At 38.7% G+C, this 15,771-nt stretch overlaps 1 protein-coding gene across 10 annotated transcripts in view; it reads right to left on the bottom strand.

Annotated features, from left to right (window-relative positions):
* The window catches only part of LOC121908028 (partitioning defective 3 homolog), a 252,280-nt gene that overhangs the window by 72,501 nt on the left and 164,008 nt on the right, over positions 1 to 15,771 (bottom strand). For 4 of the 10 annotated variants that reach the window (XM_042427694.1, XM_042427695.1, XM_042427691.1 and 1 more), the window contains 6 exons: positions 13,248 to 13,434; positions 12,981 to 13,007; positions 11,336 to 11,487; positions 9,763 to 9,807; positions 1,492 to 1,722; positions 247 to 490 (listed from right to left, as the gene is read on the bottom strand). In XM_042427694.1, coding sequence (XP_042283628.1) covers positions 247 to 490; positions 1,492 to 1,722; positions 9,763 to 9,807; positions 11,336 to 11,487; positions 12,981 to 13,007; positions 13,248 to 13,434 — 886 coding nt within the window. The remainder of the gene's footprint in view (positions 1 to 246; positions 491 to 1,491; positions 1,723 to 9,762; positions 9,808 to 11,335; positions 11,488 to 12,980; positions 13,008 to 13,247; positions 13,435 to 15,771) is intronic. The other 6 variants (XM_042427697.1, XM_042427692.1, XM_042427699.1 and 3 more) reach the window with 4 other exon arrangements.

Here is a 15,771-nt window from a genome sequence, read left to right on the forward strand (position 1 = left end):
CCAAACTGTCAGGACGTCTTGGCGCAGAATTAAATTGGTTACCTTCTTAGGCCATTGGTGTACATTTTGAATGTGCATGCCAAATGGTGATGTTAAACATAGAGAAATATCTTGAAAACTGGATTTAAACTGATTTATGTACATTTTTATGAAGGTTGTTTTACTTGCAGCTCTGTAAAAACACTTTGTAAGAAGCTTGCTTGATAAAAGGCAAGTTGAGAATAATTTTACAACTAGTAGTCTTACCTGAACATGTCCCCAAGTCCTTTCAGCATGCCCTTCTTGGCTTTTCCCTTGTCTTTCTCCTTCCCACCTTCTTGCTGCTTCTTCTTCTCCTTCCCTCCTTTGTCTTTGTCTTTCTTCTTCTCCTCTTTGGTGCGGTTGGTGCCGTTGACCAGCGGTTTCTCAGTGCCGGACAGTGGCGTCTGGTCGGCCACCGTGGACACAGAATCTCTCCCCGATCTTGAACTCTCCTCTGTGTCCTCCTCCACTGGAGACAAAGAAAGTCATAGAAGAAGACAGAAAGAAACATGGGGGGTGGGGGGGGAATGGAGAACATTATCTTTTTAATGAATAGGTAATTTCAAGTAGAACTATAACACATGAAAATCAATGTCTAATAAATGAAAATCTATAAGTGTAATAAAAAAAACTGTGCAATTATATCTCCTAAGCACCAAAAGGAGCCCGATATAATCTAACTGCATATTAAAAGTGACTGAAGAGGTCTGTTACAAAATGACACAGCCACCACTAGAGACACAGATACTTTAAAAATGAAGAATAGCAAAACACTGATTATAATCTGATGACACAATAGGATAAAGAAATATAATTCAAAAACCATATTCGTTGGGGTTTTGTTAAGACTAAGAGATGAAAGGACTTGACATTTACTCTGATATATTAATAGTGAATGTGTTCTGTCCTCATCTTTGAATATCCTACCTGTATTTCTCCTAACCAATAAAAAAAAAATTGATGGCTGCTTAACGCTTGACGTCCGACTTCCTGACAGGACGCTTGTCTGTCTGATAATCCTGACTCGACCTCTTTAAAGGTGCCTCGTATTGACGTTGTGATGGATTTGATATCTAAAGCAGTAGCTGGTTACATCCTATCTCAGGGATTTGCCATCGCCACAAGCACTGATAAAAAAACAGCTGCCAGTTATTGAGCATTAAGGTATGAACGCCGTCACTGCCATGCATCAATTCGGAAGCCATTCTGGATTTTAGTGGCCGACATTTCATCAGTTTCAATAATGACCCTTGTTATGACAGATCTGTGCTGTGTTAGAGATCATTTTAGTAACCCATAATGCAATGATTTCACATTTTAGATATATTTCAGGAGTTACGGGGAGGACTGAGGTTGAAGTTCCTTGCTGACGGGAGTCACAGCTGCTGATGGATAAGAAACCTGTGATTTTTCAGAAAGAGGAAGAGTCTCGTTAAACATCGGGCGAACGTGGAACATGGCATATCTTACGTGTCTCCATGCCCTCATCGTCCTCTTCCGTGGCAGCCGGTCGGTCGTAGGATTTGTCGATGGCTGCTCTGAAGCTCTCGTTGCAGCCCCGCCCCCTGATGATACGAGGGCGGGGCCTGTGGAAGGGAAGGTCTCCGTTGAGGGTTACCTCAGCAACAGCCGTCTGGAGGCTCTCCAGAGAGCTGGACTTCTTTAAGCCTAGAGATGGTCCAACATCCTTTGTTGAGGAACCTGATAGGAGGATAGAGAGGTATGTACTGTAGTAAAATGAACAAACAATTCAGACCAAACCTACTTAGTCTACTGTGGTGGCCATGTCAAAGTCTTAATCAATATCCTGTACACACTGTATGAAGTTGTATGCCAATGACAAACCGTTCTACACCAATGTCAGCTAACCAGCTATCAGGTCATTCTTCTAACTTTAAACAGCTAAAAAGGGACACAATTACATTTTTTCTCAGGCAACTACTTTTAAGCAAATATTAAGTGCTCCATTACCCTAATGGAGCACTGAAAGGTTGTCCAAAAGTTCATACAAATATATTTATTATCAGTTTCCAAATATATTCTAATCTACTAAAAACCAACAAACTAGATTCACTTCCATTCCAGTTGGATTTTTTAAAATCTTTATATAACCTTAAACACTTTGAACCTTTCCCCCCCCATCATATCTATCAGTACAATAATAGATGACAAAATCTGTCTAGAATTATAAATATATAACACATTGACCTTGGTTATTATTGAATCATGGCTTAAAATTATTCCCAAGGATGATAAAGGATGACGCAGAGCAAGAGGAACAACATTATCTCAAGTGTTATGTTACAGAATGACTTAATGGGATGATTTAAGAGGATGGATTTGTGAGGATGAGAGTGACTTTACAGCACAAATACTGACTAAGCAATATATTTCACAACAAGCCACTATCTGCCAATTCCAAATGACCAACAACTAAAGCTGTCCAAGTATAACCTCAGAGCCTTCCCAGTGTTTCCACTGTGACTTCATCTAGTTGCAACACTGTTGAGTAATATATTTTTTTTTTGTTTGCTTGTTTTTTTTGTGGAGGAGTCTGGGATTTGTTCCTGCCAAGCTCACAATGACCATCAAGGTGAATTTCCACTGCAAATAATGTCAACACCCACAGTAAATGTAACAATACAACACAGAAACACGTCATTCTCAGGCTGCACTCTCTAGCCTTCTATTTGTCCCTATTCCTGTTTTTTTTTTATTCTAGCTTGGCATTTCTAGCTAACAATAACAAAAAGGAAAGACCTGCTCCGATCTCCAGAAATGTTGCAACACCACTGCAGAGATGGTGCTTCTCTTTCTTCATACAGTATAACGCAGAGGAAGATGATAAAGGTTTATTTATGTGGCACGAGCAATGTCAGTCTCACCCACTACTCCTGCAGACAGCGAACACTGAATCTACTTCATGAACCAGCGATGTATTGGTAATAACACACACACACACGCTACATGAAACATTTTACCTCACCGAGCAGGTTAAAGAAAATCCACCACGGTAATAAGCAACTCTGACAACAGCACACCATATTTATACCTGGATACCACTTGTTTCACCACGAAAGAAGCTGATCGATTGTGTGTATTTGTGTGTGTGTGTGTGCGTATGTGTGACATTCCTCCCGACTGACTACAAATTTCATTACAAGATGTAGCTCTGAATGAAAATAACCATCAGCAAAATAGGAGAAACATGACAGTTTAATTAAACTAAGGCTATTCGTACAGTGGTGCGGGCATAATTTTTGTTCCCATATGGCATCTTTCACAGGCTGAGGACGTGTACGCTGGATAATAAATGAAAGGAGATAAGGTGGTGTGGAGTTATGAAGGTAAATGGAAGAGTCCTAATCTCCTGGGTGGTGTCGCTTTACAGCTACTGTAGCGGGAGGTTGCAAAAGCCTGACAGACTAAAATGTGGTGTCAAGAGGGAGGAGAGTGATTGAAAGGGAGGGAGACAGGGAAGGAAAGACTGAGAGAATAGAGGAAGAGGGTAGAACAAACAAAGGAGGGGTGAGTGAGTAAGGATGAAACTGAAAATTAAATGTCAAAAGATAGAAAGAAAGGTGAACATAAGGGAAATAAAAGAGAGGTGAAAAAGAGAATATAAATACTAACTAATGTACCAAATGTGTGTTGATTTATGGCTGAAAATAGTTCCCAACAAATAAACCATGTACTCCCGGCTAAGTAACGTTAGCTAAAAGTTTAAGTTCCCAGATGTTTAAAGTTAATACAAGGAACTTTTATTTTGTGTTGATTTTAACAGCCCCTGTAGACAAAAGCTGTGGTGCAGTGAAGACAGCATTTCCCATGAGCACCATCGCCTCATGTTGTAAAAAACTTTTGGCTAGCGTGTGCATTTCTTTGGAAGCAAGTGAAAGAAAGACTTATTTGTAATGCTATTTCTCTTTTTTTTTTTTAAAAACAAAGCTGTTTGTAGGATTTATAGCGATGAGGTAAAAGTATCTGTTTGTGGCTATGTGTAGGTGTGGGCGTGTTTATTTGCGCTTTAGAACGTCACCGCTCTAAAACAATGAGAAAATAACGTTTTATATCTCAGATTCACTCCTTTGTTCTTGCTACACCGCTGCTCCATCTCTTCATTCACTCTCTGGCTCGCTCGACCACCGCTGCTCTCTCTCTTAATGATCTCAGCTCGCTCGTGCTCTCTATCTTTTCTTTTTAAAATGAGACAGGAAGCCAAAAACAAGTCTTTGTACTCCCTCATGCTACAATGCTACATGTAAAGTAAACAAAGAATAACTATACTACATTACTACTAACTACATTTAGAATAACTATTGTTTCATAATCAGTTAAAAGTTCCTTGAAGTAACTTTAAGGAAATAACTTAGGCGTTAAAAAAACAAACAAACAAATATTTGTGACCCCTTTTTTTCAAAATGTACATCTTCAGTAGGACCCACCAGGCTCCGCACTCTATTTTAGTCACATTTTTTTGTGATTCAAATGACCTGCTGGGTCTCTAGAATAATCTCAAAATGCAAGTCTGGAAACAAGCTATTTTTTCCATCCTCCTCCCGAGCTGCTTGTTTACAGTAAAACTGACTGAAACGAGAATAAAGAAAGAGAAAAATAAATAAATTAAAAAAAATGGAAAATTGAATACATGCAGAGCGAACAACCTCGTAGGTTGGCGGCCTCCCATTCATTCTCATCAGCCTGTCCCGTCCCCTTAACGTCTCACTGAGAGCTGGGCTGATAGGCTTTTCACGCTGCACACCCTTTCTATTTAAAGGCTTTGCAGAGCGCCGTTCACTACAGTCACACTTCAGTGACAGTCTTTAAAAAAAAAAAAAAAAGGATAATTTACAGTGTGTTGGAGATCTGACGAATAGCATTTAGATACAAACATGAAAAACTTTTTTTTTTTTTTTGCCTTTTTTAAAAGAAATGACTTTCAAATAACCTGGTGACAAGGTTTCTTGTTCAGTCAGGCCTACCCAAAGACAGTATTGAGGAAGTTTAGAGGAGTTATTTTATAGGAAACAATGTGCATCTGTTTACATTTAGTTTTTCAGACAAACACACTAAATTCAGATATGGCAACACAGCTCATGAACAGTGTCTGACAGACATTTTTGAAGGCAGTTAAATAGATTATTTCAAATCTGGCAGCCACTCAGTCAGTTCTTAATAATCTATGTCAGCATGTTTGGACAGTGACACCACTATTCATCTGCAGATAAACGTTATCCTGCAAAGTTAAGCTTTGACAGCCTTGCAATAACAAATACAGAGCAATCATGTAGCAGCTGGCTAGCAGAGGTTAGATTGGCGATGACACCGGACTCAGCTGGAACCGACAACAGCAGGCTTATTTATTCAGTCTGTATAAAGGAAATCAAATGTCATCTCGTTTCACTGCCTCCGTCATCGCTATACAGTTCACTGTGTGATTAAACATTATGATAAAGTTTGTTATGTTTAAGTTATGCTAAGTTTTTTTTTTTTTTTGGATGAGGTTTTTAGTTTTATGCCTGCAAAAGTTGCGAAATATTACAAAGTATTGCAAAATAATTGATCATATAAAATGCAATAAAAAGATAATAAAGTGTTATTCAATTATTAAGAAATTTCTAATGGCCTTAATGATTACCGACCCCTAATTCTAATAAACAGAAGAGTATTTACAGACCTTTTTATTTGGATATAAAACTTTTTATATGACCTTTTTCTACCATTTGTGATTTGATGAAATGTTCTTTTTATCAGACCTATAAAAACACAAAACCACAAAACCATCTCAACCACATTAAAATCATTTAAAAGCCGGGACAGCAAAAGCCTACAGTCCTGTAAACTCTACGTGATGGCATTCGACAGAAAAAGGGAAAAGAAGTAAGAAGAAGATATATAAAACGGGCCAACCAGCCACCAGTTTCATCATCTAGATAAACATATTATCCATTTTGTACATCGTTTATCATATAGATCGCCTCTGAATAAAAGTAATTAAGGCATTCTCTCAGCTGGTATTGACTAAACTAAGGTCAAACTAATTTGTAACTTAATCACTTCCTGGGAGTGTGAATGCCACACTCTACCTACTGAGCAACATTGACCCACTATGCAATAATATCGAATCTTGTTTCACAAAGATCAAATAATTAACCTGACTTTACTTCCCAAAAGGAATAGAAATGGACTCAATAGGTAAACCACACATGGATTAATCACATGACACTCCCTCACTAGGATTTATAATATGTCATAAAGGTTTAACAGTCTGAATGTGAATTTCTGGACAGTCCAGGATTGTCTTCCATTACTGAAGTGTCCACGTCCAATGTGTGGCTTGTATCAACAAACTTCTCGGCCAATCACAGCTCATGAGACAAGGACTACTATATCCCGTCTCTCAGAGCTGTCACAGTCTTCGGTTTCAGCGGGATGGTTGTGTTTTGGCTTTGGTAAATGGACCATGGATCATTTATACTTAGCGGTGAGTACAGGTTTTTTTTTTTTTAAGTTGGTAAAGTGACACCAGAGGCCCACAAAGTGAAAATAAACCTCAGGCACTTAAAAAAAAAAAGCAAGCTGAAATCTATTAGCCCAAAACATTAGTGGAAATGGATAGGTATTCACTTCCAAACTGGAAAAACACCTAACTTTCACATAAATAACAACCTTAAAATAAGCTGAAGAGGTAACATACATATCTGATCTGCTAGTGGAATGAGATAATTTCACAATTTCACTGTAAAAGTAAATCACTCTGACCAAACAATGGTGCTTAATTAAAGAAAATGATATGATTTGCAGTGGAGAGAACTTAAATATCACCCACACATGAAACAATCACTTGCACATTGTTTTCTGCTTTTTAATGAGGGTATTGTGGGGCTTTAATGAGTTTAATTAGAGACCAGTAGGAATTGCATCAGTACCTATAGAACTAGTTTGCTCTGAAATAAAGTCTTGGATGGAAAGGAAGTTTTGTAAGATACTGAATGTCACTACCCTGCCTGTGTAACTGCAATATCCATCAAATAAGATATAATTACAGCTGAAACTATTAGTCTACTCATCAATTAGTTGATCAAAATAAAAAGCAACAATTTTAATAATTCATTATGGTGGTTTTCAAGCAAAAAATACAAAAAAATCCTCTGGTTCCGGCTATTAAAATGTGTTTTTCTTTATTTTATGTCATTATAAACTGAATATCTTTGGGTTTTAGACTGTTGTTTGGACAAAACAAGATATGTGAAGATGTTACTTTGGGCTCTGGAAAATTAATGGGCAGTTTTTCATGACTTTTTTACATTTTACAGACTAAACTATCGACTATCTTTCCCGAACTGTAAGCAAATTAGTTTCCTAAACTTAACCAAACCTCAACAAGGAATGCGGATAATCGCAATTGCATTTTTGTAATATTCATGGGGTCATAATAGAAATGCACTTAATGTATCTTGTGACTTATATATATGCAAAAAAAATATATGCAAAGTTGTTTTCTTTCCTAGTTGTTATCAGATTATGCAACAGTTCCACCGACTCATCTGTTGCAACCATTTGGCAGATTTACCGTATAAAATATGCAACACACAATCTCTTCCCTGCCGACTCATGATATCACACGACAGAAAGCTGGAGACTATCTCCTCTCCATCTCGTAGTTGCCCACACAACGTTGAAAGGTTTTTGACAAAAGTATTAAAATACTGATCCAACTATGAAGTTGTACTTTTCTAAGAAAACACCTCTCCGATCCATCTTTTCACACCTTTTCTCAGCTTCACTCTAAACATCTCCTCTTTCTCTCGTCTCTCCGTCTTCCTCAACATGTCTTCCTTCGGCAGGATTTGTCCTTTTTGTCCAAGCCGCTGATTTCAGAGGCAGGCCCTCTATTCAGTCGAGGCGACAGTGAAAATACACAAGACTTGACAATGACGGATGACTCGCTGTCAGCTCGCTGCCTTAACCAAGGACAGAGTGCTTTCTCTACTCTCCCTTTCCACGCACACACGCATACATTCCTTATACACATACGCACACACAAAACAATTAGTGCTACTGTCGCATCTGAGGCAAAAAAGGGGGAAAATCAAATCTGTAGTCACCCGACTGCTTTCACAACCATGTTCAGCAGCGACCTCAAACTGCGGCGAGGACTGCGAGACTTCACTCTGCGGACTGACAAATTTGTCTTGTCAAGAACGTGCAAAAAAAACACCCGAGCACGGAGGAACACTACATAAATGCATAAAAGAGCAGAGTGCTGGATAAACCTTTCAAACATAATCTCCTACTAATCTGTTTGCAGATCAATATGTGCGATTTAACGTCATCTCGTTGTTGTTCCTGTACAATTTGTGTCATGTCCTGTACCAGCTGTGAATCGATCAAAAGCTCCAAAAAGATGGGTTGGAGTTCATTTGCAGTTCCTGGCACAAAAAACATTGACCTCTGCAGCTACATATTTTCCCAGAAAGTTTTACAATGCGTTGTCAAGTAATAAAAAAACAACAATGCAGTTTATATCTTTTGATACAAGGAGTAAATGAGAAAAACATGGACAGTAAAGACAGATCTGAGATGATATGAAGGACTTGGGGCAAGAGGGGTATGAGTTGGTTTGACTAAATGAAGCCAAATGCTAAACACAATAACTCCATGAAGTGCAGTAGAAAAGTTTCAAACATCATTAGGTGAGCAGATTTCATGAAACTACAGGAAACTTGTGATTCCTTAAAAAGGTGCTGGAGGCAAATTATCAACTAGTTAAAAATAGAGGAATGTTTTGCAGATTATCTCCATTGCAAATGTGATATTTATTGACAAAACCGCTAAGTCTTTGCTTCTGCACATGCCATGAATTCTAAAACATTGGCAAGGAACCTTCGACTTCAGAGAGAGAACCAGGCTTATATAAGAAAAAAGGGCCTTTGTTTCTAACAGTTGCTGTTTTATTAGTGCATTTTTATCATGTTTTAGTAAAAAGCCTCCTTGTTTTCTGACCTGCTCGGGTTTTAATATGGTGTTGCTGCTGTTTGCTGTTAATACAAAGTCAACACTTCCTCAATGTTTATCTGTTGTCTAGGTAAATTAAGGTTAATGTGCATTTTCACAGCAGTAATTCCCAAAGTACAACGACAGAGTCACGTCATTCTCAGGGCTGCATTCCTGAGTTTGTCCTCATTCGCAGATTGATTCCAGTTGTTGCTATTTTTATTTAGCCGTTCGTGTCAGAGATAATCAAAACTTCCTGCATGGGTGTTTCAATTTAAAAGCCTTCCATCAGAAGATAAGGTATGAACAAAACAACATAAAGAACTGCAAAGTAGAAAATATCAGAAAAAATAGTGAATTTCTCAGCAGCAGAGTGATGAGTTTGACAAGACTCTTGTTCTACTAATTGAATAACTGTTGTGGAAATGCACATTATGCTTAATTTGGCATGTAAGCCATTATAGTACAGGTCATTTAATCTCTTCTCCTTTGCTTCTGCTGGACTTTGCCATTATTTGTACGGTATATTTGTATGCAAAGAATGTGATAAATGTAGTATCATGTGGTTTAACATCATACTCTGAATGGATGATCTCCTAGGGGGCTTTTAATTTGAAATAAAACACAAATACCACTTATACCCCTCAGTCCCAGGACTTTGATATGCACCTCTACATTAAAAAGTGATGGTGATGGTGGCGAAGGTAAGTTTTCCATTCTACCTTTCAGTGCACCGGTCCTTACCTGTGTTGGTCTCGGGACGAGGGGTGAGATTAATCTCGTCGGCTACTGTTAAAGGAAGGGGAAGGAAAGAGGGGAGGGGTACAAACATTTGGGGTACAGTTAGTGCTCATGACATTCCACATGCAACATCCAGGTAGCGCTGCAAACATCACAAACGGCTTCATCTCAATTAGGATCGGACGCCATGCGAGACAAGGAGGTGAAGGGGGGGTGAATGGGGAATGAAAAGAGGGTTTGAGGATAGTAATCAGACCTGTTGTGATATCAACACAGCACAGAGCGGCAATCTGGTCGGGAAGATTAGATATGATTATAGAGTGTGAGCAAGAGAGACTGTTGCAGCCAAAGCAATCAGTGACTGTACGGAGGCATTTCAAGGTGAATCAACACAGTGAAGTTCTTGACTTTGAGGGAGAGAGAGAGATGCAAAGCCTGTTTTCATACAAAGAGGCAAGGGGGTGGAATACATTTAAATATAAGGAACATGTTTGAAACATGAAAGGGGTGCTGGGGGATGTGCTCAAGGTTACGTGAAACCTGATTTTTTTTAAAAAAGGTTTTTACTGAGTTTGAGGCAGCTAAGGTGGCTACTGACATGTCTGTCAAAGTCTTAAAACTAAAACTAAGGGATTATATAACTCTAAAATATTCAGAAATGTGTGGAAAAGACAAGTCACTACACTGATTGGAAATTATTAATAATGTGTGTTTTAACCAGATGGTTTTGGAGTTTGTCAGTTCCTGTTTGGAAAAGTTTAGAAGTATCTTTACTTCAAAGCTCAAGTTTCTCTGTGCAGTCAAAAGCAAACACTTCATTTTCTATGTTTGTTTGTTGGGGAAAGAGAATAAAGGCGTTTTACCATTTTGCTTGGAAGTTTTGTGATCCTTGCTTTACAACACCTACCATCGCCTGAATAATGCTTCATAATGATTATCAGTCATATCATATCCACAGCACCAATATGGCTGAGAGGACATATTGCACATAATGCCTGACATCAATATTAAATTGTATCTTGAGAGTCATAAAATCAACATGAAGAGAAACATATGCCACAAATGTCACCAAGGGATGAATCAGCAGGCCAAGAAAGGACAAAATGACATTAAAATACATCATATCTTAATATCTTACAGCCTTGTTCATGTCATGTGGAACGATTGGAAAGATTCCCATGTTTAAGTGTTTAAATTCACATCATAGGAACCACCCAAGACGGCCGTATGATTGAAATACTACACAGTACACAGTAAATATAGCACAATTTCCATTAAATTTGCAATTAATTACCTTGAATGAAAGACAAATACATGTTGGATTTTGACATGAACTGTATCAACATGTCCTGAAGAAAAGCAGAGGTACTGAACCTCTGCTTTTAATCTGAAGGACATAATACTTAATACATTCAGTCCAAAGATGTTAACATTTATCTGAATTTGATGGGGTGATAAATCTTTTGCAGTGAAAGCAGGTGGAGGTTTTCATGGACTTCCTCAGTTCCTGCTCTCCCTGAAACGTAATGAATAACCTGCATACTAGAAGGCAGATGGGAGGTTTTGAACATGGTACCTAGATCCATGCTCTTGGACTTGCGTGTCTTGATGATCTCGAGCTGGGCAGCGTCCCCGAACTGCTTGGTGCGTTTCTCTGACATGCTCTGGCGCCCGAAGCCTTCCCTCTGGAAAGCGGTGTCTGGATGTGATTCATCTGGATTCAGGGAGCTGGATGGAGAAGGTGAAATACAGGGAAGTAAGACTAACTTTATTGGCCATGCTAAGACCAGCATCTTTGTTAGTGGCTTAGCATGCTAATTAGCACTAAAAATACAGTATAGCTGAGGCTGATGGGAATGTCATAAGTTTTGTAAGTATTTAGTCATACACCAAAGTATTAGACCGACAGACTGATTATAAAGTCCCAAGATCCCTACTACACACATATGGTGTAAAATATGACGCATAAAAAACTTCAGTGAGAAGAAAAACTGAAAAAAATTACCAAAGTGGCACGGAGACAGATTTGACTGAGGAGTATAAGTGAAAAAATACTGAAATAAGTTCAAAGAACCTCTTTGAACTCAAAGAGTCCAAAGGAAAAAAGAAAAGATATACAAGAGATGGAGGGTTGAGAGAGGGGCGGAGCAAAGTAGAGGATAAAATTAAGAGAGCTGAGAAAGTGAAATGAAGAAAAGGAAAAGGTTCAGGGAATGAGAGACAGATGGAGGGAAGGACAAGATTGGAGATGAGAAGACGGGGTGGGGAAAAAGAAGAGAGAAGAAAGCGAGGGAGGAGGTAAGTGTGACAGGAGGAAGAAAAAAAAAACAAAGAAATGAAATAGGATGATGAAAAGAGCGATCATATAATAAAAACAAGACGCAACAAATAATGAAATTAATAGGAGAGGTTGGAATGAGAGAGAGAAAAAAAAAAACGGGGAGAAAATGACAACCAGACCAAACACATACAGAACATGTACAAAAAAAAGTAGAGCGATCACTCTGGGAGTCATTACACTGTATAGACAGATTCATCACAGCGCTGGAGCCTCCATCTTGCTAATCACTGACCAGAGCACACGCGGCTTTGCACACTGTTGCGCAACATTCCTAATACTACGACCCTGCACGTTCGTTCACATGTCTTTCTTCCTTGTTTCCTGACATCTCTCCGCTGGTGCCATCTAATAAAGGCATAAAAATCCCCCAAAAAACTTCTGTTCCAGCTGTGGAAATAGACACCTGTGAACATGTTGCAGCTGAACTAAAAGTGGATCTAAAAAAAAAATGAAAAGGTAAAGCTGCAAATATGTGAAAGAAGCTGTGAAGTATTGTACGAGTGTTGAAATGATTATAGACAGAAACCTTTCATCAGCTGTTTAGATAACGGATGAATTATTCGAGTCATTTATCGAGTAAAAATGTCTCAAATGTGAAGGTTTCCTGCTTTTCTATGTTTCTTCTTTAGGTTACGATCAGATTAATTGATGACGGAAACATTTGTTAGTTGCATCCTTATAACTGAACGCCATGACACTGACATGCACTAATGAAGCATTGTGTCAGAACAGGGGTCCTTCACATCAGGCTGAGAGGCCAGTACAGAAAAATAAGCTGCTTCAGTAAGTGGCTGCTTACAATCATGGAGAATTTAAAATTTTTAAAAACCCATGCACTTACATACATACTACACAACTACAGTTACACTACTACACTGACCTTGTGCAAATGCTGAGCTTTGAGAAGCTGAAATTAAACAAAATAAACATATTTACTCTGCAGGGAATTCTAGGTTTGTCCACAATTTAAAGACCTAATTTGAATTAAGTGAATTATTGCATGGAATAAACTAGTCAAATGTGGAGCTACAGTTCAAACAGCAATGTGAAAATTAACCTAATAATATTAACTACATTGAGAGCTTACATTGTGTTTGACTTGCAGAAGGTGAGGGGAATGCAGTAGGGAAAATCAAGTTCTGCCCACCTGTCGTTCGGAACGGGCAGCTCTTTGGCCCACAGAGGCGTCATGTCGGCGGTGAAGCCAACGTCGTCGTGGGAGCTGGACGACGACTGGTCGGAGAGGTGGGGCGGTAGGAGCGGCGGCCGGTCATCCTCTATGATGACTGTGTCGTCCTGCGGCATGTTGACGGTCGGAGAGAGCTGGTAGTTTCCTGGAGAACATAAGATGTTAGGTTACTACTAGAAAGACTATTTTTTTTTTTCATTAAAGGCAACTGTTTCTATGTGGTTTTTCTTAAATTGGAGTTAAATTGGAAACAAATATGTATCAGAAATTATTGGTAAATGTCAGGTTTTTATGTCTGCCCTTCAGAATAAAAGTGCAAAAGTTTCTTTCTCAATCCATCAATTGTTTCTGCATCATAGAGAGAGAAAGTCATTATAATAAGATTACATAACAGCTTCATGAGTTTTGTTGGTTTTGTAGAAACAAATTCTTTGAAACATAAACCAATTTCAAATATCAAATATTGGGGGAAACTAGTGGCGTAACGAGCCATGTTGAATTTAACTGAAATAACATTATTTAGAATATGAACTGTTGTCATGATTTTCTGTTGAAATACACAAGTTAAGCTTTGCCAAAACTACTTTGTCATATGTTTGGTTGAGGAGAATCACCATTACTGTCTGAAGAATGTTCATCTTGTACTTAAAGGAGTAGTTCAACATTTTGGGAACATTTGGGAAGATTGAAACCGCTCCTATGTGTGTGCGTTAATTTTGCAGCTAGAGGCAGGAAGTGATTAGCTTAACTTACTATAAAGGCTGGAGGCAAAGGGGAAACGGCAAGCCAGGCTCACTCTGAAATTCAATTCAGAATTTCAGAGGAACTTACATAGTATAATTATTTTGAACAACAGTGTATAAACTGTACCTCAGTGCAGTGTCTCCACTGGTTGCCTAGCAACCTCACAGCGATGACAAGACTCTGAAATAGTAACCGCTATCTAAAAACTACAAATTGTAGTTAAAGAACTACAAATTGTAGTTTTTACATTTCTGTTTTTATACAGATAAAACAAACATGATCCTTGTTAATTAGTCAGATTTAGAGCTGTTGTTGCTGGGTGGATTCTTTCGGATTTTAACATCGGACAGAGCCAAGCTAGCTGTTTCCCCCTGACTACAGTCTTTATGTTAAGCTAAGCTAAGCTAATACCCCCCCCTCCCCCCCCCAGCTGCCGTTCCATATTTAATGCCCAGGCATGAAAGTTGTATCAATGTTCTCATTTAACTCTCAGTAGGAAAGCAAATAAGCATACACCCGAAATGTTGAACTGTACTAATATGTTGAGCTTTGCGAGCATCAGCACATGTTTTTTTAATGTTCCCACATGAATCAGATGAACGTGTGTTCTGCTCCGCGTTTTCCCCTCAAGTCATGCATGTATTAAACAAAACCACTGTTATAGATTTCCGACAGCTCAACACTATCTAAGAAGGGGCGTTTTTATGGTTTTCCTCACTGTTTAGTATGATGTATGTAATAATTTGAGGATATCAACGATGAGTCACTCTGCACAACGACCACCATCACAGTCAAATGACGTGATATGTATCCGTACACATAAATAACGGGTGATGAGTCACACTGACACACCAGTCTGTTTCTGCTGCTGATTGAGGACTACATAAATGTCATTACAAATGATATTTAATTACATTTGGAGGAAAATAATGCAGATTTCTTTAAGCTTTTAGGACAATACTAGAACACATAATCATCAACATGAAAAACACTTGTAAAAGCTTAAAAAAAAAAAGCCGGTCAGTTACCCAGCCTCTCTGCACAACACCCTCAGGAATTAATTTATTTGTGACAAAAAAAGGCAACTGCTGTATCAAGCGTGAGACTGCTTAAACTGTTAAATGGGCCAACTACAGGAAAACAAGTTTCCAAAATGAAAAAAAACAACAACCAAAAAAAAAAAAAAAAAACACAGAATACAGGGTAACTTTTAAAACCAAAAGAACATATTTTGAAGTTTAAAAGCAATGTGAAACTGCTCCTGGCTAATCAGCTTATACCAAGTGGAGTTTGGCAGCGGGCACAATGGTGTTTCTATGTCAAAACACTATGATTAATTCAAGCTGTGCCCTCGCAAATAAAGATAAAAACTTCCCCGTGCTGTGGCGAAAAAAAAATAAAATAGTCCCCTTTCTCTGCCTCTGAAAAGCAAGGCTTAAAAACTCCCATTGATATGCAACACATGACTTTGTCTTTAATCTGTATTTTGAAATTGGGAGTGGAGAGGGGGGTGGGGGATGAGGGGGGGTGTTCCTCTGCATCAAAAGAAGGGCAGCTTCAATGCCTCATAAAAGCCTTGTGTACTGAGCTCAGGGAGAAGTTTGTTTGTCTTTAGAAAGCGTTTGGGCTTTAAAAACCCGAAGACCTGGAGTTCTGAGCCAACAGGCCTGCTGTTTGTTTCTCATAACCAGGCACCGAGGGAATCGCTGTGCTGTTGGGTGCTGCTGCCTCCAGCCAG

This window comes from Thunnus maccoyii, chromosome 12 (assembly GCF_910596095.1).
Source record: "Thunnus maccoyii chromosome 12, fThuMac1.1, whole genome shotgun sequence".
NCBI lineage: Eukaryota > Metazoa > Chordata > Actinopteri > Scombriformes > Scombridae > Thunnus > Thunnus maccoyii.